At 38.2% G+C, this 27,549-nt stretch overlaps 1 protein-coding gene across 4 annotated transcripts in view; it reads right to left on the bottom strand.

Moving 5' to 3' along the window:
• LOC120530997 (E3 ubiquitin-protein ligase HECW2-like) overlaps positions 1-27,549 on the bottom strand; it is a 368,650-nt gene that overhangs the window by 192,151 nt on the left and 148,950 nt on the right. For all 4 annotated transcript variants that reach the window (XM_039755889.1, XM_039755891.1, XM_039755890.1 and 1 more), the window contains one exon: positions 11,076-11,183. In XM_039755889.1, coding sequence (XP_039611823.1) covers positions 11,076-11,183 — 108 coding nt within the window. The remainder of the gene's footprint in view (positions 1-11,075; positions 11,184-27,549) is intronic.

Raw genomic sequence — 27,549 nt, 5'->3', positions numbered from 1 at the left:
TCCACAACCGACTGCAACACTTGAATGTTGAATATGCTTTTACAGTTGCCTTGCTCTGAGCACTAGGACTCCATCAGAAGAATTCAAAATATTTCTATTGTTTATTTATTGCAACATTGAAAGCATAGTTATTTACTGGTATTCATTCATTAATTCATGTTACAAGTCCATTTATTCCAAATACTAGCTGTATTACCCGTCCAAGATGGGTTAAAATCTACTAAACTGATTTCTGTTCATCCGGCAGTTACACTCTTTTGGATGTACTCAGCATTATCATTTGCAGTGCACCATCTATTAGAATGTATTTTGTCATGCATGTATTAATAAAATCTATTGCACTTTTCATTCCAATAGTTGCCACATCACAAACAATAGAGCTGTTTTAACAAATCTCACACGCAATGGTATATAACAGAGACATAGCAACCAGACAGCCACACAGATACACACACAGACACTTATCCTCTTGTTAAGGTGGATTGGGTATTGGATAACCACAGCATATATTGACAGAAGAGGATACAAGACAGGAATGAAGCTTCCACAGGAGTGAGGACAGTCCTAGAGCATCCTCACGACACATTCTCACTCTCTCCTTAAAAACTAATTAAGAGCTGCAGATCAGCTTAATCTTTGGGATATTTGGGGGAAAACAGAATATCTGGTGAAAACCAAAGTGGACACAGGACGCATGGGTAAACTCTACATTGACCAGGGAGGGTATTTTAACCTAGGACATTGGACTGTGGTGTTATGGGTCCACAGCTCGTTGAGCAAAGGCCATTTTAAATAAATAATCACCGCACCCAAGGCGGCTTCGTGAGGGGGGCGTTGTTGTAGCAAGCCGCAGGTCAGTTGGCGATGTGGGCGTTTCTCACCAAGTGCACAGGTGAGGAACTGCCCACATCCGTGATTGCTCCCGTGGCTAATGCTGCAGCTGCGATGGCCCCTCACGTTATAAAAAAAGAAGCGCGAGTCGGTTTTGGGAGGATGAAAAAAAGAACGATATAAGGAAAAGAAGACGGAGGTTGTAGGGAGCGAGTGAGGAAGCAGGCGGTGCAGGAGAAACAGACACGCGGAGCATGTGGTGAGCGCGCAATCGAGCGCTCGTGGGCAGCTGCGAGGAAGCTGGGTGTTAGCCCGACACCCAGGCGTTTGAGTTGATGTTGCTCCCGCTGAGTAACCAGGTAGCGGGAGTGACCAGGTGAAAGCGACGAGCCGCAGAAGGCCGCGGAAAGGCAGCGGAAGTCGGGAGGCTTGGTGGTGGAGTCCCCAATGTGTGCGTCCTGGTCATTGGTGGACATCAAGTCTCAGGGACTGGGATGAGAGCCAAACTGAAGCCAGGGATCAGGAGGTCTCCAGTCTCGTGGTTGTGTGAAATAAGGGCAGCTGCAGAGAGCGTCTCGCCTGTTGCGTGGGCCCGTATGGGAGAAGCAGGTGAGGCTCCAGTAACATAGAAGATGCACCGGGCTTCTTGTTGTTGGTTTTAAGAACTGCTTCCAGAGGAACATTTTAACCTCGTTTTAAAAGGATTGTGTTTTTTCTATTTATTGTTTTAACCTCCACCTTTTCATTTTAAGGATTATTTATTTATTTATTGAACTTGGAATCACTGCACTATTTATTTAAACACTGTTTTGTTGACTGTTTTTAATAAAAGCACTTTTGCACATTTTTACCATTCCCCTTGCTTAATTGTTGCCTTCACTGACTAGCTCAATCGGTAACATTACCGACGGTGTTGGGTTCAAGGGTTCCCAAAATCAGATGGGAGTGTGGAGCCAGAACCTGTAAACATGTAAAGTAGCAAATCTGTCCAACCTTCTTCATGTTGCCATTCCCTCCCGTAACCTTAGATCTTCTTCCTCCATCCATCTGACTGTCTCCTTCGCCCATCTAATCACCATGGAGAGCACAGCATTCAGCCTTTCTGCTCCCAGGCTCTGGAACTCACTACCTACTGAGCTTAGAAATATCGAATCACTTTCAACCTTCAAATGTAAACTTAAAACTCATCTGATTAAAATAACTTTTTATTAATGCTTACAGTGGCTCTGTTTGGTTTTAAGTTTTATATTTTCTGATGTTTTAAGTTATTTATAATGTGTTTTTTTTTATTTATTGTTTGTTCAATGTCCTTGAGTGCTTAGAAAGGTGCCTTGTATAAATCCAACCATCCATCCATTGTCTAACCCGCTGAATCCGAATAGGGTCACGGGGGTCTGCTGGAGCCAATCCCAGCCAACACAGGGCACAAGGCAGGAACCACTCCTGGGCAGGGTGCCAACCTGCCTTGTATAAATAAAATGTATTATTATTAGTAGTAGTAGTGTTAATTACTATTTAATATGACAGCTCAAAAAGAAAGATTTATGTTAAAGAATCCGTTAAATGAGTTAGGTGTAAATGAACTATGGACATGCTACTTACTAAAACTACTTACTAAAACATTTTTGATACATAAACTTGAAAAGTATATTTAAAATGTCAAACTGGACCTGAGAATGGATTATGTTTAGCTTTCTAGTACAGACTGATGAAGTTTTGGAGCTGAAAGAAGCATTCAGAATGCATGTTAGAGCACTATTGATAATTTGGGCCCAAGCAGCCCCCTAGTGTGTATCTATACTTCTTGTCATACTGCCAGCAGTGTCATGGTACACTACTTCATTCTCCATATTCAAGGAACAAGGAGATGAAACACTTATTGTCTCCAAATGCAGCAGTTTATAGGTAGCAAAAACAATCCATGCACCCGGTCAGACATGGCACTCATACTTGAGAAAGACATCAAAATGCACTAAGGCTCTGGTGATTTAAGAAAGATACTGTAAATGTGTTGACATGATAATGGGTGAATGCTTTGCACGTGCATGTAATGTAAATGGATCTTTTATATTCAAATAGCATTAAATTCTTTACCACACTTGTCCAGGATACTGATGAAAATAAAAATGACTGATGGTAGATGAATGTGAGGAGATGCTTCCATTAGCCTTGCCTCCTCTTGGCAAATACTTAATAGAAAAGCAGGTCACAGGAGATGTACTGTGTATGCAAATGTAATTTAGTTTTGCACTCACTGCCAGGCTATTTTTTTTCATGTAGTTTATATTCTCAATTTCCAGTGATTAAGGAGAAGGAGTGGAAGAAGGTCTGCTTCACCTATTGGTTTGATGTCTCTACAGGCTGCAAGACCCGAACTGGGTAGTTAGGGGAGGCGTCCATTTTAAAGGGAAGCACCGGGGATTTCATTTGAAAGGATTGACTCCTGCCTAGGGATTTAATCTCATTTTTAAAGGATTATTTATGGAATAGTTTTAACTTAAACAACACTGATTTATGGATTACTTATGGAATTTCTGAACACTGCACTATTTTGACACTTTGATTTTGATTGTTGGATTTTTAATAAAAGAACTGTTACACTTTTGCACCTACTCCTTGCTATGTGTGAGTGTCCTCACTTGCCCAGCTCATCTTAGTTACATTATTGGCGGTGGTGGGTTTCAAAAGGGTCCCGGAGGGAACCAGTATTGTGGAGCCGACCCGCATCATCACATCTTGGTACTCCTATTTAGCTCACTGTTATATCTCCTAACATGACATATGGCCTTTTCTCTAATCTGAATTCCATTTATATTTTGTCAGGCATAGTGCCTTGGGTGGGTAAACAGGGGTGACACCTCTTCAAATGATGTGTCCTGCCCCCTGAAAAATGTTAGAATACTTTTACCTACTTAGTCATCATCAGATAATCACGCTGACTACTTATCACCACCAAAAGAGAGATGGTGGGGCAGCATAAGTGCTCCACCATTCACAACACACTAACTGAATTATATACTGAAATGCTGTAAGGGGGAAATAAAAATAGAAGCCCTCATTGTTTTTGAACAATCTCTTACGCTAATTTCTCAACATTTCGTGTATGAGTTATGGGGTAGAGTGCATCACCTACAAAGTAATTTTCATTTTGAGCTTGAATTGTTTGTATAATAAGTAAACCGAGTTTCCAAATTACTATAATTATGGATATTCCAAATATAGCGTGTTTATCTTGTATTAACATTCAGAAATACAATCACCTGCAACTTTCTTAGTTACACCTTACTAGTACTGGACTGGACCCACTTTTGCTGACAGAACTGCCGTAATTCTTCCTGGCATTGATTCAACAAGGTGCTAAAAACATTCCTCACAGATTTTGCCCATATTGACATGACAGCAACACCCAGTTGCTGCACAATTTTCAGCTGCACATCGATGATGCGAATCTCCAGTTCCACCCCATCCCAAAGATTTTCTATTGGATGGAGATCTGGAGACTATGGAGGCCATTTGAGTACAATGAATTCATTGTAATGTTCAAGAAACCAGTTTCAGATGATTTGAGATTTGTGACATGGCACATTATCCTCCTGGACGTGGTCATCAGAAGATGGGTACATTATGGTCACAAAGGAGTCGACATGGTCAGCAACAATACTCATGTAGACTGTGTTATTTAAACAATGCTCAATTGGTACTAAGGGGTCCAAAGTATGACAAGAAAATATGCCCCACATCATTACACCATCACCACCAGTATAAACCATTGATACAATGCAGGAAGGATCTATGCTTTTATGTTGATATCAGCTTCTGACCCTATCATCCGAATGTCACAGCAGAAATCGAGACTCATCAGATCAGGCAACATTTTTCTAATCTCCTATTGTCCAATATTAGTGAGCCAGTGCAAACTGTAACTTCAGTTGCCTGTTCTTGGATGACAGGAGTGCCACTTGGTGTGGTCTCCTGCTGCTGTAGTCCATCTGCTTCAAGGTCTGACGTGTTGTGCATTTAGAGAAGCTCTTCTGCATACCTTGGTCATAGCAAGTGGTTATTTGAGTTACTGTTGCCTTTCTATCAGCTCTGGCCATTCTCCTCTGACCTCTGGCATCAACAAGGCCTTTTCGCTCAGAGAACTGCTGCTCACTGTATATTGTCCCTTTTCTGGACCACTCTATAAACCCCTGAGGTAGAGTGAGTGAGTGAAAATCCAAGTAGATCAACAGTTTCTGAAATCCTCAGACTAGCCCGTCTGACTCTTTCAATGTCACTTGCATCACCTTTCTTCCCCATTATGATGCTCAGTTTGAACTTCAGCAGATCATCTTGACAATGTCTACATGCCTAAATGCAACAAGTTGCTGCCCTGTGATTGGCGGATTAGATATTTGCCTTAACAAGCAGTTGAATAATTGTACCTAATAAAGTGGCTGGTGAGTGTATGTTGTCTTAATCATCTACAAATCTATTGAGGAAGGTGAATTTTGGAGGAGGTTGAAGTTACAACCACATATCTAAATTTTTAAAGCAGGAGGCATTATTAGTATGATGAAATAGCAATTAATTAAATAAAAATCAGAATGATTTAGTAATACCAAATTTTAGTAGGGAGTATTTGTTGTTCAATATTTATAGGAACTGGAAGTGAAAGATAAGTTTCACTGGGATAGCTCTAGTTTTAATGGAATATCACCAGCCCCTCACATTTTTCCTTGGCGCCAGCTCTATATTTTTTTCCGTTTCTGTATAGTATCATTGTGTGCTTTGTAATGTGCCTGATACTGGTGATGCCTTTGAAAGTGGAATACGCAATAATGACTGAATGACAAATAATTATTTAGGAAGCCTCAAAAAACAGAATTGTATCTATCCTCTAAATGCTGTTACAATAGTCAGCATAATGGCTGCTGAATCTCAGGGTGACCCTGGACTACAATCTTACAGGCACAGAAACTGTAAACTCTAGAAAAAGCAAACTCAAGCATGAAATTTGTTTGAAAATCGAGAAGGTTTCATCTGCAAAGAAGAAAGGTGAGATGGACATGTGTGTGGTGCTGTATGTCTGACAAGGTCATTCCCAATTATTTTATTAGATAAATGCATGGAAACATTAGTTTAACTGTTTTTTGATATTTGGAATTACAACAAAACACAAACATGATACATTAAAAAGACTTGTTACTACTGTTCTGTACACACAATTTTCAATGGTGTATTTAATGAGTTAAAGGATCATGTTGCCATCATTTCTAGAGTATAAATATATTCCACTTTTTAAGATTAGAGGCTGCAGCCAAGTTCTTTTGTACACTGAGGCTGTGCATGTCATTTTACTCCTTTAAAGGAGCAAAACTTAATTTGCTAGAATAATGGTTACGAAAATGTAGTTCACAGACCCCCAGTAATCCACATGAGTGAGTGAAGTGGTCTACAAAATGACAGTTATTATATCTTAGCAAAGTGATGTTTCAATCACTCAGATATTATAGTCAATTATTTAGCATAAAATTACATTCTCAAGCCCCCTTTTCCAGTTTAGGGTCAGTGACACTCCGTTATCTAATAAAACTATTTACAAAATTAAGTACCGTTTATGAACATAAAACATTTGCTTATTATGTAACCTATTCATGGGCATGACCACTAAATTATTAAGGCCCTTTATTCTTGCCTTCAAAGAAACTGCAAAACTGATTTCATTTCTGTGTATGGTATTTAAAGTATGTTGTACTCCATACATGTACACAGGGATGAAAAATAAAGATATCACACAGAATTGACAGTTTAGCTCTGATGTATTCAAATCAACTGTTATGACCACTGAGAATGCGTCTAAAACAACAAACATGACCACAAAATGTAATATTGTAATTGATAACAACTGTTTCTTCTCCTACCCCACTCCACTCACATTCACCCATAGTTACCACACTCATGCACCATCTCTCTCTCCTACTTCTACCAGAACATTGTCTCTCTCATCAGTCCACTTTCCCAGTTCCATCAGCAGTATCTTCTTAGTAAACTCTTAGAAACATCACCTTGGAGAGTTCCAATTCCTAAATCAATCCAAAGGGGAAGAGTAATGCCGCAGCAGGCTTACAAGCCATCCCAGCTCAAATTTGACCAATCTGCTGAAAAACTACAATATTTTTATCTTTACATTTTGCTTTGTTGGTTCCTAAAGTCGCAGTCTCCTCCACACTACTTGGTAATTTACTACATGGGTCTGTGGTTCTCTATTTGAAGAAAAACTTTCTTCTAACATTTCTGCAAAATTTAACAATAATGTGTGTCCCCTTGTTCTTGTTGAAGAACTTATTTTAAAGTAACAGCTGGGACCTGCCCTACATAATTTTAAACACTTCAATTTTGTCACCTCTTGTTCTCTATATTATTAAATTGAAAAGGTTCACCTCCCTCAATCTTTCTCCATGGCTCATATCTCTAGGGTCTGGAATCGGCCTAGTCATCTGTTATATCCTTTTTGCAGCAAAAGTTAATTTAGTGATGCTAATTCCAGTCTGATGCCACATTTTACTATGGTTAGTGCTTTGTCCTATTACCTTCAGCACTTGTACATTACTTCTGTAAGTATAACTTTGTTAATGCTATTGTAATGTCCAACTTTAGACATTCGTTTAACTTTATAATATTTTAGCAAGAGCTTAGTTGACACATTTTGACAACCCACATAACTTTCCATTAGCCCACTGATACTCTGGCATATAAGTTTATTGATAACAATTACATTGATATCTGCATTCTGTGCTCCAAAATTAATTTCCCCACTGTTAGGGCTACAGGGAATAGCTCTAAAATATCCACCACAGAGATTTTTGACCACCTTTTTGTAAACAATAAAAAAATATGACTAGCCCACTCTCGTTCTTCAGTAGCAGTCACAATATCTCTCAATCCAACACTTTTTCAAAATTCACTTTTTTTCCTTCCAAGAAATCACATTCACTGTGCAAAACTCTTTTAATCTACCTTGGTGTCAGTCTTGAAAACTGTCGGGAGTGGCAAAGAAGTAGGTAAGAGTTGTACAGGATATGTACGAGGGAAATGTGACAGTGGTGAGGCCTGCAGTAGGGGTGACAGATGCATTCAAGGTGATGGGATTAAATCAGGGATCGGCTCTGAGCCCTTTCTTATTTGCAGTGGTGATGGACAAGTTGACAGACGAGATTAGACAGGAGTCCATGTGGATTATGATGTTTGCTGATGACATTGTGATCTGTAGCGATAGTAGGGAGCAGATTGAGGAGACCCTGGAGAGGTGCAGATATGCTCTAGTGAGTGAAGATAGGAATGAAGGTCAGCAGGAACAAGACAGAATACATGTGTGTGAATGAGAGGGAGGTCAGTGGAATGGTGAGGATGCAGGGAGTAGAGTTGGCGAAGGTGGATGAGTTTAAATACTTGGGATCAACAGTACAGAGTAATGGGGATTGTGGAAGAGAGGTGAAAAAGAGTGCAGGCAGGGTGGAATTGGTGGAGAAGAATGTCAGGAGTAATTTGTGACTGACGGGTATCAGCAAGAGTAATAGGGAAGTTCTACAGGATGGTGGTGAGACCAGCTATGTTATATGGGTTAGAGACGGTGGCACTGACCAGAAAGCAGGAGACAGAGCTGAAGGTGGCAGAGTTAAAGATGCTAAGATTTGCATTGGGCGTGACGAGGATGGATAGGATTAGAAATGAGGACATTAGAGGGTCAGTTCAAGTTGGACAGTTGGGAGACAAAGTCAGAGAGGCGAGATTGCATTGGTTTGGACATGTACAGAGGAGAGATTCTGAGTATATTGGGAGAAGGATGCTAAAGATAGAGCTACCAGGCAAGAGAAAAAGAGGGAGGCCTAAGAGAAGGTTTATGGATGTGGTGAGAGAGGACATGCAGGTGATGGGTGTAACAGAACAAGATGCAGAGGACAGAAAGATATGGAAAAAGATGATCTGCTGTGGCAACCCGTAACGGGAGCAGCCAAAAAAAGAAGAAGAAGAGGTGTCAGTCTTGAAAACTCTACTTGATGCCGGTAATGCACACCAATTCTTCCAACCACCAGTGGTTTCACCATCTTCAAGGCAAATGGGTTATTATGGATTAAGGGCAGAGAATTTGAAACATAGATCCAGCAATATTACAATTTAACTGATGCATATTTATATATATATATATATATATACTGTAAATATGTGCTCTAGAATAAATGTGGTAATAATAACATCTTTTATGAATTTCAGGGTCTCTGTGTATAATTTAATTTTATACTGATTTCTTGCCTTTCTGTTAGTTTTTCATTATTTACAAATTAGATTTTTATAAATATATTTATGCATCATCGATTTTAGGTTTGTTTGTAGTTGGTAACTACTCAGTTGCTACCATGTGACAGCTGGAAGTTGATATGGGATATCATCAGGCCAATCCGATTTAAGATTTTTGCACATTTTGCACCTTTTCTAAGTTTGTAGATATAAATTCAAAACACTCTGCAATAGTTAACATTTTCAAATTTCAAATAGTTAGATCCTTTCACAAGAAATAATTTAGATTTTTGTTTTGTATATTTGGCAAGGTTCTTTGGTTTGTATTGGTTTTGATCTTGGTCCACTTGAATTTGACCTCCTTTCTCATCTCCCAGGACTTAAAATTTACCTTTTTTGTTTCAGTCACCTCAGAAACAAAGTATCAGAACAACATGAAATTTACTCTAAAAAGTCCCTGCTGACTGTAAGCATCCTCCATATCTTTGACAAAAAGTTTCCTAGTCCAAACACTTTATGAACCACTGCTGCAGAAGAACATGAAAAACAAAAAAAGTACTGCAGGCTATGTACATTACAATATATCTGGCTTCCATGACCCTGATGCCTAACAATGCATACCTAGAATGTCACTAAATGGTCATTATTTTTAAGATACTGACAGTACTAGGGTGCAAAAGGAAATAATACTCATGAAAGTTCTTATTTTACGTATCTGTTCATTTATAATTTACTGACCTATTAATTTACTGTAATAAAATGGGTAACTCTGTGCACTACCGCTAATAAGCAGACACCACTTTTTTTGAATCCTAAGGCAATACTTATTTGCTTCAAAAATGTTATACTGTGTCATAACTGAGTTTGTGCCCTATTTAATATGTTTTGCTTGGAGCTTACAACAGGGAGTATCATAATAGGTCAGTGGCTGTGCCATTTTAAGTTAGGCAAAACATTCAATAATATTAGGTTGTCCCAGATAATAATATATTCTGTTTTTAGTTTTTTGACAGTCTATTCGAAATAAAACCATCACAGTTTTAGAGGCCAGAGGATGGTACAATATGCTTTAAAATCTAAATCTAAAATGTAGATTTAAGGATCTGTCGTGCTAGTTATTCAGATTGCCACAGGACTGCAAAGAAAACAGTCCTGCTCACCTGCTGAACCATAATCTAGTTAATCTTTGACAAGTTACCAGCAAAGGTCACACATTGCCTGACATGTACTGCTACCTGGTAGTTAGTATACACACCTAAAACACTAATAAGAGGGTTTGTCAGCCTCTTTAGGAGCTCTGACAGTCCTGAAACACATTTCTTTGGGTCAGCTTTACCTAATGTGTCTGCTAACAGGTTTTAGATTCTCAATATTAGTTTTTTATTCTTATTTTCCACTGACTTTGTTTTCTGATTCATTTATTCAATGATGCTTTATCATCTAAAACATTAGTGATTCGATTCAAGACATATTCATAAATGAGCATGCTGATATTTTAAGCAAAGAACCAAAGAATAATTTCAAAAACTATTTGCACTAGTATAGAGAAAGGCATTTGTTGCCTTTACAAAACTAAGTAAATAAGAGAACACCGAAGTGCCATTAGTATATGATTATATGCAAACTGAATATTTATTAAAATGCTTCATTCTATATTTTTAAAGAAATTCCTGAGAGTTTTGGAAACTATACAGTACATTCATTGAGCAAAACATGTATTACTATATTAAACAAAATGATATTCATTGGTATCAAGTCTCCTGACAGAAAAGGACAAACTGCTGATCTACTTTAATGGAGATTTTTTCTTATTGTATCCATGAAAATGGAATGGTACTAGAACTTTGGTTTCTTGTTTCTACTTCACAATCATTATTGTTCTTTATTCTTATTATTTGTTTTTTATTACTTTCTTAAGTACCAGAATGCATTTTTTTTAAATGGGGCCATTAGCTCTAGATACTTACGTTCCATGAAGTATGGTCCAGGCTCCAGTCGCCATACAATTTGTCCCTTCTGGGTACCATTCACACCTCTGTTCTTTGAATCCCATACATTTGCTGGGCAGTTCTCATCTAAAGGAATAATATCACAGTTAGGTAAATAAAAGAATGCAATATTTGGATGAAAATTAAATATACTTTATGAATACATTATCATGAACAAATATAGACCTTCTTAAGTGTACAAGTCTCAAACAATTGTATGTTCTTACATATAAAATTTAGAAAATCCAGCTACCTGCAAACTTTGAAAAAAATAATGTATTTCAAAGTCAACCATTTTTCTCACCAGAAATGTCCTTCTTAACAAAAGTAAATATGCATTTTAAAATAAACAAAAAATGCTATAAAAATCATAACCTGCAAAAAACAGTATGACTAAAAACTCCCTTTTTTAAAGGCTTAAAGAGATAGTCTTCTTCCTCTTCATCTTTTACCACTTCTGGTCGATGCATCTGACCATCCTTCTCCATACAGCTCAGTGCTGTACCTCCTCTCTCACTCAAACTCTTTTTCTTCAACTCTTCTTTTACTTTATCAATACAATTCCGCTTCAGCCTCCCTCACTTTCTCATTCCCACATACTCATACCACTTCTACCTACTTTTCTGTAAGTTCTTAGATATCTCTCCCACTTTTGTTGTACCTCTGATTATTTCTTTTCTAGTTCTTGTAAGCCTTTTCTAAATCAATAATCACCATATGTACACCTTTATGTTTTTCTTAATTCTTCTCTATAAGCTAACTGAATGCAAAGATTGTATCTGTTGTTCTTCTCTCTGGCATAAAACCAAACTGCTCATCCCCTTAGGGTGGTCTCTTTCCTAAGCCTTTTTTCTAATACCCTTTCCTAATTTTCATTGTGGGTGACATCGACTTTATCTCTGTATAATTTCCACAACCCTGACACTCTCCCTTAATGAAAGCTGAAAAGAACCTATCGATCAAATAACACCAGCTAGGAGTTAAGTAACAGAAATGTCAGCAAATGTACCAAATCTGGATTTCAACAATGGCTCGCTCAATTTATTGCCAAAAATTACATCCTCTCCTTAACTGTAAAATTCTCCTTTCATAGAGCAGGTATGGCTGTCTTATTTTCCAACCTGATATACAGGGTGGTCCAAATCTAATTATGCAGATCCAGATCGTCTGGATGACTTTGATTTATGACGATTCTTCATGTCGTCAATTCGCACACTTCTCAATGGTTTGTGATTTTTCAGGTGATTTTCTATGTAATAAACTTAAGTTATAGCATAATGAAAATTGCATAATTACATCTGGACCATCCTATACTTCTCTCAAAATGCTTGAACATCTGATTCAGAATGCTGTACTGAATAAATAATCTTTAATTGTCTCATAAAAGGCATGTTTGAGAGTATTATGATTTTACAAATATTAGCTTTCCTAAGTGAAAAATGGGACCAGGAACTAATTTCCTCAGAAGAACAATGTTGACAAATTTGGACTGAGCCCTGAGCCAAGAAAAAATCATGACTTTAGAAAAATACCTTTCACGCAGAAATGCAAATCTATAGATATATGCAAGACAATCAGAATAAGGTACTTACGACAAAAGGGCATAAAGTAAATAAAAAAACATTTTTACTAAATGACTAACTGTAGTCACAGAATGTCAAGACAAGTGGTAAAATATTAATTTGCAACAATAGATTTCTCATTTTTTAGAATACTTTGTGTGTATAATTTCTGACAACTGCTGATCTGTTCATTTGATTTATAGGTTACAGAACCCATTGAAACAATAAGGAGGAAATGTGACATCCTCTGCTGCACTCATGGGTGGGTATGTAAAATGTTATTCCAAGGGTACAGCTAAAAGCGGAGCCAGAAACCAAGGTGGAGTTACAGAGATAAAGACACCCTTTAGTATCCAACAACGCTTAATACGAGGTATCCTAGAATGTCAGTAATCTGTGAACTGGAGTTTAGTTTTTTTCTCCATGTATTTAATATTTAAAAACCAACAGGTCACAGAGAGAGGACCCCAAGTGTGTGTGTTACAAACATTTCATTTTTCAAAATATCCAAATAGAAAAATTCAAAACAGACTGTTGTTATAGATGTCCAGGCATTTTACCCGCCAGGATGCCGGAAGAAGCAGGGGACCAGAAATGGGACAATATTTTCCCTGGAGCGCAGGTGGGCAGCCACCCTGGAATGCATGGGGGTCACGGAGCTGCAAAGCTCAACCCTTTGCGAGGATGGAGTCACCACCACAGGGCGCCCGGAAGTGGTTGGAACCTTGGATGGCAGCACTTCCGCCACAGCAGGAAGTGCTACCGGAAGAAATTCCAGGGAAACCTGAAGTACTTCCGGATGCTCTCATGACACTTCCGCCACACCAGGAAATGACATCAGACGGTGCACCTGGAGCCCATCCGGGTTATTATAAAAGGGGCCACCTCCCTCCAGAAGCTGGGCCAGAGTTGGGAGGAAGGAGACAAAGCTTGTGAGGAGAGGAGAGGAGAGGAGAGAAGAGAAGAGGAGAGGAGAAGAGGTCATTATGAAGAGGAAGAGAAAAAGAGGGAGAGACTGAGACTGTTGATACTGTGGTACTGTGTAATTAATTTTGGACATTCTGGAGTCTCTCTGTCTGTGTCGGGGGCATGCTTTTCACACTATCTAAAGTATCAGTAGTATGAGCGCTTTTTGTGGTATCTTAGGCACTTTTATTAAAAAAAATGAAGTCCACCTCTGCAAGTCTTTTTAGTTGCCATGCACTTGAATGGTGCTCACCTCTTTGCTTTCACTTTATTTTTTTATTCTACCTTAATCTTTAAATTGTATTATTACTAAAATAGAAGAAAATTAATGTTGAGATTTAGCAGTGAAATAAAGGATATGTTAAAGGATAAGTTCTGTATTTTTTCCAAGTCAAAGTTACTTCTTCACAACCATGGTATATAATTGCCTTACTTTGCCAAATAAACCTGTGTTTTTAAAGTGAAGGGTTTTTTATAAATTTTAAAAATACCTTGTCTTTTCTTGCAGTTTACAATGGGGCTGGAGGGTACACAGGTCCATAGGTGAATGAAAAAGCCTTAAAACTTACCAAATATTGCCACCTTGAAGCAGCAAAGTTTTCAGTTGTAGAAAACATGCCTCCTGCATTTATGAGGCATCCTTGTGGTAACAGAAGGAAAATATAAATAATTATTTTATCACAGATTCTTATAACTATTTTTCTTGAGTTAAGAATACATTTTCTAATCACCTGTCTGCTCACAGTCTCAATCGTAGCCTTTTTTTCTTTAATGTGTAAAAAATGTTTCACTTTAGAATGTATATAATATATACATTGAAGGTAAAGAAATATAATTGAATTGAAAAATACCAAACTTATCCTTTAAGCTGTTTATAACTTTAGCATTTTTGTTATTTTGTATTTATGTGGTTCTACTAATTTTCTTTATAAAGCAAATTTGCAATTCTATTGTTTTTAGGTAACAATTCTACTGTTATGGTTAAATGCCCTGTGCAATGGCTGAACAACATTCTTTTCTCTTACAAATTACTATAAGAGCCATTTGTTAGTTATTTAGGTTATGTCAAGTAGGTATAAGTGTTTGCTTAGTTATGTTAAATGTTTGCCTATAAAAAAAGTGTACAGTCTAAGAGAGGTGCTTATAATCCCCATAAGTCGAATTGAATTGGTATATTCTGTTTCTTCTCCCTCTGACTACAGATTACAAAGGCAAGGCATGAAGGTCACATGGTTTCAAACCGTGCCTTAACATCCCCAATAGTATGTAACGCAACTTGCTCTATTGAATGTGCAGCGCTGTACATTGTCACACACATGCATTTGAGAGTCAATCAAAGGGGCCAGAAAACACCAATTCCACGCCAGGCCAGGGGGCGGCAGGTTGCACTGAATATCTCTCTTTTCTCTCAACAGAACAGACACGAGAAATTCTGCCTGTCCCGGTCCCAAGAATGTCACTTCTCTTGAGTCACCTTATAAACTCACCATCATCTCTATCAAGACATTTGTACTTTGGCCTTGAACCTATGCACAACCACTCTAACTGAAGCCCTTTTGCAGCCAGGGAATGTACTGTATACGGGCAGCTGCCCCAAACCTTCATTGTATGTCTAGTCTTTGATTTCACACTGGCATAATCGGCAGAATGACCTCCTTAAAGAAACAGGAGACGAACCAAAGAAAAGCCTGTACACATTATCCAAATATCCAACTTCTGAAGAGACAGGTGGGAGATTACCGTGCCCGCGCTCATACTGGGGGGTCGTTTGATGTAGTTAAAGGGAACCTAAGGCGCGCTTCACCTCAAAAGTCTGTAAAGGAACCCTGGGCATGTAAACAAAGGGCCTATGGACTAGGGCCGGGTTCAGAGGGGAACACATGGGGGACTGCTTATGGGCTCTCAGGTGAACGTACCCCTCCACAAGCCCCCACAAAGGGAAAGACCCTTGAAAAACACGGGAATGCCCCAGGCTGGCAGGCAAGGAGAGTGATGAACTGGGAGTTCAATCCTGGCCTGAAGTTGGCCGATTAAGAATATGGCTTTGTTAGTTGAGGTCATACAGACAATAAAGATGAAGACACACCCGAGAGAATCAGAAAGGTAACCCTGTAAACCTGGATGTTCCCGTGCCCCTACCTCAGTGCCTTGTCGCCACACTACGAAGCAAACCCCAGGACCATCTGGCCTGCAGCAGCCATCATCCTACGGGAAGCAAGGGGTCTGTGGAGGCATTGAGAGGGGGAGGTATTGTGCTCTCGCTAACCCTCTTGCCTATCCGCATACAGGGGAAGTGCTAGTAAACAGAGTTAAAACACCAACCATATTCGATTCTGGCAGTAACATTTCAATTGTCTCTCACCATTTAGTGTTGTCACAACAATGGCTTAAACTTAAGACCAGTATACAGGGACATCCGCCAGCATAAGTCTGTCTCGTGTTTTGTTAGCTGTAATGGGCCAGTAAAAAGACTGGTGGTAGCCGTAATGAAAGACCTTCCATTCCCAGTAGTACTTGGGAGAGACTAGTCTAATAGTAAAAGTGGCTCACCACTCACCAACCCTAAACAACTGTTGGACCTAGTAATGGACGCAGAGACAGAGTCCTTGGTTGATTCCATACTGTGTTTACAGCCTGTCATGCTTGGCTCACAGATTTACACAGAGACACAGGAGGTAGTAGAAACAAGAAGGCTTTTTATTCAAACACTGCAAACACATGAGCTTAAACGTGCTCCATGACAAGTCAGAGATGACAGTTTCGCTAGGAGCAGAGAGAGAGAGATAGAGAGATAAAAGCAAACAATCAATTCCCAAAACCTACAGACGCTGCGCAAGGTGCGTTATAGCGCAAGTGAGAAGGTAAGGAGCAATGTGAGGGTAGTCTGTGTTTCAGGGATATTCCCAGGGGCGTCTTTGTCCTCTTGGGGTGCGATCACCCCTCCAACTTACAAGCCGGAGGAGAGATGGACCAGGGCTTCTAATAATGATGTGGAAACTCCAGGGCCCGTGGGATGGGAGGAAACCAAACCCCTTGAGGTTGCCTCTGACCAACTCTCCCAGTTGCATTTTAAATTCAGACAAACTCCGGCTTCTTTCAAAAGGAAACAATGGACTGATGACTCCATTAAATTCGCGAAAAATGCAGTTGGTCTGATAAATGGCCACCACACTCAGCATCCTATGCCGCAGGGCCCTCACTTTGTTTTAAATAATGACCTTCTACAGGGTGGCCCACGAAAAAGTAGCCCGCCTCCCTGGCGAAAAAAGGCGCCCTTCCATAAAGAAAGAACTTGAAATGCAAAAATCTTTACTCACTCTTTACAGAAAGTGCTGAAAATGATCTCCTTGTGCGTCAATGCATGTTTGGGCGCACCTTAACATGTTGTCATATACTGCGACGCAACTCTGGGGCCAATGCTCCGAATTGCATTACGAATATTGTCTTTCAACTGGTGTAAAGTTCTCAGGTTATTAGTGTACACTTTTCCCTTCAAATTGCCCCACAGATAAAAGTCACAAGTGCTTAAGTCCATCAGGTGTGCGAACGGGAGGGGCCCGATTCTTTTTGCCGTTTGCAACTGACCTTGTCGTACGCCACTTTCTCACCAACTGCTGTATTGCGCGCTTTGCTGGGACACCAGCGGCAGGAAACTTTGTTGTAAAAATGTCCCGCGTTTCCTTAATAGAACCCGTGTGAACATACGCCTCCACTATTGCAATTCTTTGTGGAATGGAATACCCTACATGTCGCTCAGCTCATTCTCACACGTTTGCACTACATCTACACAGCTTTCGTGATGAGGGTAGTCAATCGGCGCACCTCTCTGGCAGGAAGGCGGGCTACTTTTTCGTGGGCCACCCTGTATATCAGGTGACTGAGAATGAGAGGGAGATGCGTTCACTGTTACTAGTCCGACGAACTTACAGGCAACAAGTCTGTGAGCTAGCGCATATCCAGCTCATTGGAGCCCGTAAAGACTCTGGAGAGTATCAAGTTCTGATTTTTTTGGCCAGGAATCAATGCGGAGGTCTGCCGCTTTTGCATAACCTGTCCGGCAGATTCCCAGGAGGCACCGTGCTCCTTTCATCCCTCAACCTGATTGATGTCCTGTTGGAATGTGTCGGGGTCAACCTGGTTGGGACCCCTAGAACCCTCAACCAGTGGCCATAAATATATAATGGTTCTAGTGGATTATGCCCTCCCTTCAACAAACATATTGGAATATATATGACCCGCCCTCAAAGATCACATGGAAAAGACGCAAGCAGCTTAGGCCCGCTGTTACGACCATGGCACATCTCTACGGGCAAACATGTCATGGTCTTGCCTCCTCCAAGACCTTGTCCTTCTTCTCTCCCGACTCCAGCCATTGTATGAAGGGAGGCGGCCCCTTTTATAATCATTTGGATGTGCTCCAGGTGTTTCCTGGCAATCTTCCACCGACACGTTCCAGTGTGGCGGAAGGGCCGGCTGCATCCCCGGAAGCACTTCTGCCACACCCGGGTCCAGGGCTCTGCAGGCATTGGGGTGCCCTCTGGCGGTGACCACAGGCCCCTCCAGGATTGAGCTTCAAAGCTCTACCCATGGCCCTGACAGAAACCAGGGCAGTTGGATTTTTTTTCTCCCTAAATAATAAAAACCATCATTTAAAAACTGCATTTTGTGTTTACTTGTGTTATATTTGACTAATGGTTAAATGTGTTTGATGATCAGAAACATTTTGTGTGACAAACATGCAAAAGAATAAGAAATCAGGAAGGGGGCAAATAGTTTTTCACACCACTGTATATGTATATGTATGTATATATATATATATATATATATATATATATATATATATATATATATATATATATATATATAGGTTGATAGGATGCAAAAAATTGCTGTATCCAAAAGGTCCTAAAACAGATCATATTTCATTTCCATATTTAAATATTGTGTATTTTTGGGATGGGGAAATTTAGGATTGTAACTGTGCAATTAAGGGTACCAACTTGAAGTGTGGTTTGTCTATATATTTACATTTATAGTTTTACTGTTTTATGTGTTTATGTTGTGTTTAGCCATCAAGAAGGAACTACAGAGGACACATTTTATTGTAAATTGTTACTTGTTCCTCCATTTAACTGGTTTCCCTGTGCAAGATTGTTTAACAGATTTTACCTGCTGCTGTATCTTAGCACAACTACCTTTTGAATATGGTTTTGCCACACTTGCATTTTAATTAAAAATTAATGAATGACTAGTTTCCCCCTAATAAATCATCTGCTACAAATACCAGTTACACAAAATCTTGATCATAATGGATATCACTTTTCGTCTTAACAACAAAATATAAATAAATGCTGTTATTTTAACTTAAGAAAAGAAAAATGTAGGGTTTGAAATTGGATGGATAGATGGGAGAATTTAGGGGTTTTCTGCTTATAATATAAGCACACTCTCCAACTCTCATTTTCTATAGTAATGATAGTTGCAATATCACATGAACAAAGTACAGTAGAATACAATGTGTCCCTTACTAGTGTGTGCATTTAGTATGAAGGAAGTATTTCCAGCCTAATGTGTCCATACAGTAGATGTTGCTAAATCTTGATTTTATCTACTGAAACATCAGAAAATTTAAAAAGTAAACCTTACATTTAAAATATCTTGTGGCTGACTATCTCTATAAGAGTCTGCATTTTCTTCTTCAAAATAGTTTGACAGATCACAATCATAAGTGGAATATTCTGATCAGAAAGCACATACCAAGAAGAAGCCAATAGATAAGGAAAAATGTGTTCACGCCTCTCATGTATCCACATGTTTCTTGCAGGAATTTTGAACTGATCACACTATATGAAAGTGCCATGTGTTATTTAACAGTGTATGGAACAGGTACACATTTGAAACATAACATTATTACTTGGTGGAAATGGTGGCAATATGTTAGTTAGGTTGTACTGTGTTAAGATTAGTTAATATGGATAGTATATGGAGATGATTAGTAATTCAAAATAAAACAAAACAAAATGGAAGCTTTTGACAAATGTATGTTTATTTCATTGAAACACTGTGATGTGAATTATTTAAAACTAGCAGAATACCCGCGCTTCGCAGCGGAGAAGTAGTGTGTTAAAGAAGTTATGAAAAAGAAAAGCAAACATTTTAAAAATAACGTAAGATGATTGTTAATGTAATTGTTTTGTCATTGATATGAGTGTTGTTGTCATATCTATCTATTTATATATATATATATATATATATATATATATATATATATAAAATAGCTGCGATTGGCAGCGAGAAGTAAAAGAAAAGGAAACATTTTAATAATAACGTAACATGATTGACAATGTAATTGTTTTGTCATTGTCATGAGTGTTGCTGGCATATATATATATATATATATATATATACACACACACACAGACACATATATAAACATATATATATATATACACATCTATACACATATATATATACACATACTGTATATATACACACACATATATACATACTGTATATACAACATATACATATCTACATATATACTGTATATACACATATATATACAAATCTACATATATATCTACATATATATATATATATATATATTAGGGGTGGGACTCGATTAAAAAAATTAATCCAATTAATTAGAGGCTGTGTAAGAATTAATCTTGATTAATCGTATGTAATCTACACGTAAATTTGCCCCAAATCGCAAATGTTTTTTTTTTTTATTTAAAACGGTTTTAGTGGGCGACAGAATCAAATAATAGACATGGACATGAATATTGTAAACTGAAGCTGTTTTAATTTCTGAAAAAAAAAGCCTTTAAACTGCATTTGAATTCAAAACAGAAACAAAAATATCATCCCTGGTTAAAATTGGGCAGACTTAAAAATAAAGTGGTAGTTTAAGTACTTTAAGTACATTTTCAGAATAGTATTGTCTTTAAATAATAATAAACAAAATTTCACCATAAAGTGCAGTTTTCTTCTTAAAAAAATAAGTCAGAAACATAAAAGGTAATTTGACCAGCTTACTCTTTAAACTCTGAGTAACATTAGCCAAAATTATTTTGTACATTAGGCTAAAACAGTGTGATCATTGAACATTTTGTAATTAGATGTATTTAGAATTACTAACGGTCACGGAAGTCCAATGATCCCCAGTAAGAGCCACAAAGTCCGCTTTCTGTAATGCATCTAATTTTGCTTGCTTTTCAGTGTGCACAAAACCATGCTTTTATCAAGGCTTCGCTCGGGTAGTCGAAATGATCAGTCGAGGAGCGCACTTTATTCCGACTCTAACATTTTTGTAGCTGTGATGTGTGCATCAGTGTAATGGATGTACCAGGAAATCATGCATTGACAAAAGTTCCGTTTGCTTGGAATTGAAAGTGTGATTAAATGCGTTATTTTTTAACGCGTTATGGAGTACATGCATCGAAGCTTCTCAACTGTGCTTGTGCTAAGAAAGGGAAAATTTTAAAAATAACGTAACATGATTCTCGTTAACCTAATATTTTTCATACGTCCCAAACCAAGGAGATGGGAAGGTAAAATGAATCGGGTAGCGCGTACATAGTCAGTACATCCCTCTCGGGAATCGAACCTCAAATGTCGGCGTTAGGCGAAGACTCTACAATTGCGCTACCGCTTGTCTATGCTAAAGTATGTATTGTAGATCGGGCTATAGATATACATTTATATATATACCCGTGTATCGCAGTGGAGAAGTAGAAGTTATGAAAAAGAAAAGGGAACATTTTAAAAATAACGTAACATGATTGTCAATATACAGTAATTGTTTTGTGAGTGTTATTGAATGTTGCTGTCATCAAGGATTTGATTATCATTATTTCTTTCAATCAGGCTCGTATTTGTACGATGTGTTCAAGTTACATTCCGTGTTTGTCAATCGTTGTAAAGATAAGAGGTTTCATTCATCGATTAGTTCCTTACTGCATCAATAAACAGCTCGTCTTCCTTTTATCTGTGATGTGACAAACTGCATGCACGGGTTTTTTTTTACGCTGTCTTCCTTTAGCGGGACATTGACTTTTTCCACCGTGTGCTTTGTTTCCACAGTAGCTGCATTTATGAATATGCTTATCAGGCGCTTCATATTTTTGCTGCCTTTTCAATTGTGTAATTCGGTTTTGTTCAGCGCTCTTTGGAACTGTTGCTTTTTATCTGTGCACTGCATCAGTTCACGTGAGCCACTCGGTGTACTTGCATCGAAGGTTCCCAGCTGTGCTGGTGCCATCTCGTGCTATGTCCATAGCTTTATTTAATGTTACCTTAGTCCTGGCACTTAAAACTTTCTCTGGCAGTTTCGCTGAGTTTGTGTCAAACACCACCCTGACCATCTCATCTTCCTCTCCATAAGCACAGTCCTTCACCCGTGAATATTTACCCGTGGCAGTTTGCTATTGGATTGCCGCTGACGGATGGCCTTATATGGGCAGGCACTAAATTACAAACGCCAGCGGCAGCCTGTCTATGAACTTAATTTAAAGTGTAGGTTTACATCGTGCTTTGTTTCCGAAGTAGCAGAACTCGCTTCTTATTGTTTCGCTGCCTTCTCAATTATATAATGCATGTTTTCTTGAGCGCTTTTTTGAGGTCTTCCTGGTTTTCTATGTACTGCGTGATTACGTGGGAGGTGTGATGATGTCACACGAAACTCCGCCACGGCGTTGAAGCTTATCTCCATTACAGTAAATGGAGAAAAACTGCTTCCAGTTATGACCATTACGCGTAGAATTTCGATATAAAACCTGTCCAACTTTTGTAAGGAAGCTGTAAGGAATCAACCTGCCAAATTTCAGCCTTCCACCCACACGGGAAGTTGGAGAATTAGTGATGAGTCAGTGAGTGAGTGAGTGAGTCAGTGAGTGAGTGAGTGAGTGAGGGCTTTGCCTTTTATTAGTATAGATTAACATGTTAACTCTGAACTTTAAATGTATGCATGAATCTTTCTGTCTGGCTTTAGTTTCTTAGCAGGTTGAGGCCTCAAACATTACAAATGTGTGAAATAAATTAAAATATGCAGATAACTAGAATATGATTTTACAGTACATGTCTGTAAACAGGTACAATGTCCCTACAGTATATTCTGTGCACAGACGATCATTGAGGATCACTGGCAACTTATTATACTTTGAAATGACAGATGTTTTACTTTTTTTTATTTGTCCTTTATGTCACTGAGTGCCAGCAGTTATCTCAGGAGTTGCCCATGGAAGGAATGCCAGTCAACCACACAACAAAATCAAGCACACACCCAGACTTGTGTCAGGCCAGTTTAGGATGGCTGATTAACATAACGCATACATCTTTAACATGAAGATGGAAACCCAAGTGGAAACATAAAAAACATGTAAAAAAATAGGCACTGACAATGCCAAAACTTGAATGCTAGAGTCACCACCCAACTGAACCAGTCTTTTTTTATTTGTGAAGACAGGACAATTACTTCACTAACACAAATGCTATAATTTCAATTCTGAAGGTTTTTTTGCTACTGTCAAATGAAGGTGTATAGTTTTTCTTGTAGGGGTAAGGACTAAAGTGTGACATAGTCACTTCATAGTCACAATCTCTTCTTCTGCCCCTAGAACTGAGCACCACGACCTGGAAGGACAACAAAAGCTTCATCCCAGCCCCACCTCTGCTCCTGCGTCTTCTGGTCTGCCACCTTTCCAGGATAGACAGGAAGCCACAGTAAGTTTGGAAGAAAGAGAAGATGAGGCCACAGTGTCATTACACTCAGTTTCAACTTTGAATCTGTTTGCTTTTCACAACTTTTTTATGTGTTCGTTATATAGTACTGCACTTTTAGATTAAATGAGAAGTCACCCTTAAATATATTTGGTATAGCTAATTCTGTATTCATAATGCATGCTGATATGAGTTTTAACCTTTAAAGATATTACCATTGATACCTTGTGCTTCATAGCATTTTAACATTCTTGTGCTATATTGAATTTATGATACTTCAGTCTGTTCAGACACAAATTAAAAAGATGAAATATTACAATGTGAAACACAATGCATGTTTTAGTGACATTGTCATTTTCAGCTGCTAATCATTATTAAAACTTGCCTCCTTTCTACTTTGTTCATCACTCTAAACAAGAATGAGATATCCACAGAGAAGACCAAATAAAGCTATGTAATATAAAAATAACAAAATATAATACAAGACAATATACAATAAATATTTCCGATAAAAGATCAGGAAATTCAGAATACAACAAAGTTGTAATACACAAAGGCAAAAGTTAGTTAAGAGATGAATCTAATAGAAAACATGCAGCATTGCGCATCTACAAATAACTAGAAACTGACCAACTTAAATCACTATACCCAATTATTTAATTCTTTTAAGAACACAACAGCCTAGCACCCTTAAACAGCCCCTCTAAAGTACTGTATGTATGCAAACTCCCAAGTAACATCATCATGCTAGAATAAAAGGAAATTGCAAGAAAAGCATTGCATTCCAAATAATATAATGAACTTGTCTATGTTTAAGTAGTGTATAGACTATCCTTATTTGACTTCTAAGAACTACGAAAATCTATGTGCCACTGAAAACATTCTTGGTTATCTGGGTTAAATTACACTCAGTATCTTTTAAAGGAAAACAATGTACAGATAAAAAAGTAAAAGAAAAAAACAAAACAAAACAGAGCAGAGTCTCATATCAGCTTTATAGAGGCAGTGCTGCTATTCTGATGTGTTGCCTGTGTGTGCGTCAATCTAAACCGATCTGAACAAAAATGGACAATTTACTTAAAAATAAAGTATAGTAATAAGATGAAACAACACATCCTCTGAAAATATAAATATTAAGATGTACAAAGCAGAACTATTGCACAATAGCTCAAGGGAACAGTATGACTGCCCCAGCCTTCTTGCACACATCAAATAACTGGTAAACGATATATAGACACTGGGTCTCTATTTCCAGCTTCAGATCCTGAGACAGCAGATTTCATTCGGGTCCATGACCAATTAACTGAACCCTGCTCCTTTTATTGACTTCATATGCTTGCAAAGGTTTCTAAAGCATAAAAAAGGAAGGCACAGACTTACTCTGGCATTCCTGACCCACACTGTCAAGAATGCCTCTTACTAAGCTTCCCAAACTTAGATATACAGTAAACCTATTATTGAAATACAAGTAAAATTCCATTACAACGAATATCTTTACAACGAAATTTTCATTACCACAAAGTATTTTTATGGTCCTGACAGTTTCCCCATATGATGCGAGTCTATAGAAATTTCGTTACTATGAAGTACATTCAGCAGATACTTTCATTACAACGAAGTGCCCAAAAGACCTTGAAATGCCTTTATGAATCATCCACAGAGCAGATAGTTCTGTGGTCGCAGCTCAGTTGTGTACAACAATCCCCAAACAGAAACATTGTAAAAAAAATTTTCTTTGTTTGAACTTTCCTCGTACTGTTTTTTTTTTTTTTTTTTTTGCTGTTTTTGTTTTCGGTGGTTTTCAGTGATACCTTTTTCTTATTGTTTGTCAACATCTGAAAAATACTGGAAATTAATTTTAATTAATTATTTAAAAGTGTCACCCTCTTATAGAAACGGCAGACACGAAAAAACTATAACAGTTCATATTAGAAAAAAAACTTTACATTTTTGCAGCTGCTGATTGCGGCAAAAAGAAAAAAAGATGTTGCCAGTGAATTCAGAATTTCGCAATCAACACTGTCAACTTTCTTGAAAGACCGAGCAAAAAAAGCAGAAAAATCTTGAGTTGCAAATGTATGCGAACTGCTGTATTTGAAGACGTTGAAAAAGCCGTTTTTATGTGGTTCAGTGATGCTCGTTCAAGAAACATTCCTATTAATGCAACACTCATTCAAGAAAATGTGAGGTTTCTAAACTCTCTTGGGACCTCCCACAACTGGACAACACTCCAAAGAGCGTCCAGAACTGCGATCACTGCATCTGCTGAAGACTGTTTATGTTGCCGGGGCAACAGCAGGCTCACAGCTCTGCTGCGGTTTAGCACTGAAGCAAACAGAAAAGATCTCGATGAGTGATGCAAAGAACATTGTAAATGCAAGGAACAGGAGTACTTGGCCACTAACCTAGTCACAACCCTGTCTGACTGCTGTGTCTGTTTATAGGAGAGTGGCGGATCCCGCTACAATAAATAACCGTGCTGTTCCTGTTTCAAGCTGAATAATGCTGGTTTCCCTAAAGTACTGAGACTCAGCCTTGTGTTTTGGGGTGTAAGACAGGGACTTATAGTGCCCACAGTGTTTTAGGATTTGCTTCTGTGGCGCTTAACTGCAGCGCTGTGAGCCTGCTGTTGCCCTGCCCCAGCAACGGACAAACAATCTTACACAGACGCGAAAATCCGCTTCGGGACACACATGAGCGTGACGTTCCCATTGGGTGTGGGGGGGGATCCCAAAAGAGTTGAAGAAGAAGAAAAGGATGATTCGACTTTTGATTGTTAACTGTGCTGCCCACAACATGCTTCCGCATTTAGATAATGTTCACGTTGAATTCCTTCCACCTAATTGCACAGTAGTGCTTCAGCCATTACCATAGATTTGGGCATCATTCACACCCTGAAATTGTCTTATCGCAAGGAAATGCTGAGAAAAATTCTCGTCAGCATAACTTGTAGACAGGAGGAGATGAAAATTAACCTGATAGAAGCTATTGAAATGATTGCAAATGCCTGGAAAACAAGTTAAAGAAAGCACTATAATGTCAAATACAGAATCTCATTACAACAAAATGTTCATTACAATGAAATATTTTTTAGGTCCCTGGCAGTTTGTTGTAATGGAATTTTACCTGTATTTTATATTCATACTGTCCAAATAATTATCCTTCCATCCTTTATCCAAACTCTTGCTGAAGCTGCTTAATCCAGATCATGCTGTAGTAAACAAGGCAAGAAAAAGTGCTGCAAGAATCAGAACTAGAACTTTACAGTACAGGATAACTAAAAAGTAATACCCTTACAGCATAATTGGAATCACAAGTAGTGTTTTTTTTTTCTCAAAAGGAGACAGATATTACCATTTTTAAGTACTTGATGACTTTACTGACTTCACAACAGAAGGATTCTTGCTATACTTTGTTTTGAACAGTCACTAAACACTTACAAGGTAGTTTGTTTCTGTAAGCCAAAAAACACAATGTGCTTTCCCAATGGTGAATGCCATCTTTAATTAATGGATCATAGAGCACTACTAGTGGATCAAAACTACTTACAGAAAAAACCATGTGCAACTGTAAATACCTACAATAAGAATACAGAAATATTAATGTGCTAAATGTATGATATATTGTAACCCAGTTAATCATTTTTGAAGTTCTTATACAATCGTACTTCTATGATTAAACCACTACATTGGTATCAGTTAGTTCTGGAGTTAACTACAATAATCCCCTCCTTAATCTATAAATGCATAAAAATATTTGCTAAAATTTACCTTACGCTAGTGGCACACCACATTACTTAGATTCAGACAGTGCACAGTTTATTGTACTTGAGTGAACAAAATAAACAAAAGAAAATCATAAACATCTAATAATGATAATAATATATCCTCAAATTTGACATTATTGCTACTGATTACCCATTTCAATTCAAAAGAATATACTTTCCAGTAAAATTCTATTTACCAGTGACCATCAACAAAAGCCAAGTCACTAGAAAAAGCAGGAATTGATCCAATGCGGAAATGTTTTACTCATTTGCAATTGTATAGTATGTTCAAGAGTAAGCAACCCGTGTGACCTAATAATATTATCATTACTTATTATTTGACTGATGCTTTTATCCAAGATGACTTACAACATTGAGGTGCTATTGGTTAGACTTATTTTTATTTTCCAATTGGAGCACAGGCAGGTGAAGTGACTTA

Source organism: Polypterus senegalus, chromosome 6 (assembly GCF_016835505.1).
Source record: "Polypterus senegalus isolate Bchr_013 chromosome 6, ASM1683550v1, whole genome shotgun sequence".
NCBI lineage: Eukaryota > Metazoa > Chordata > Cladistia > Polypteriformes > Polypteridae > Polypterus > Polypterus senegalus.
This window is presented reverse-complemented; position numbering and strand designations above follow the sequence as displayed.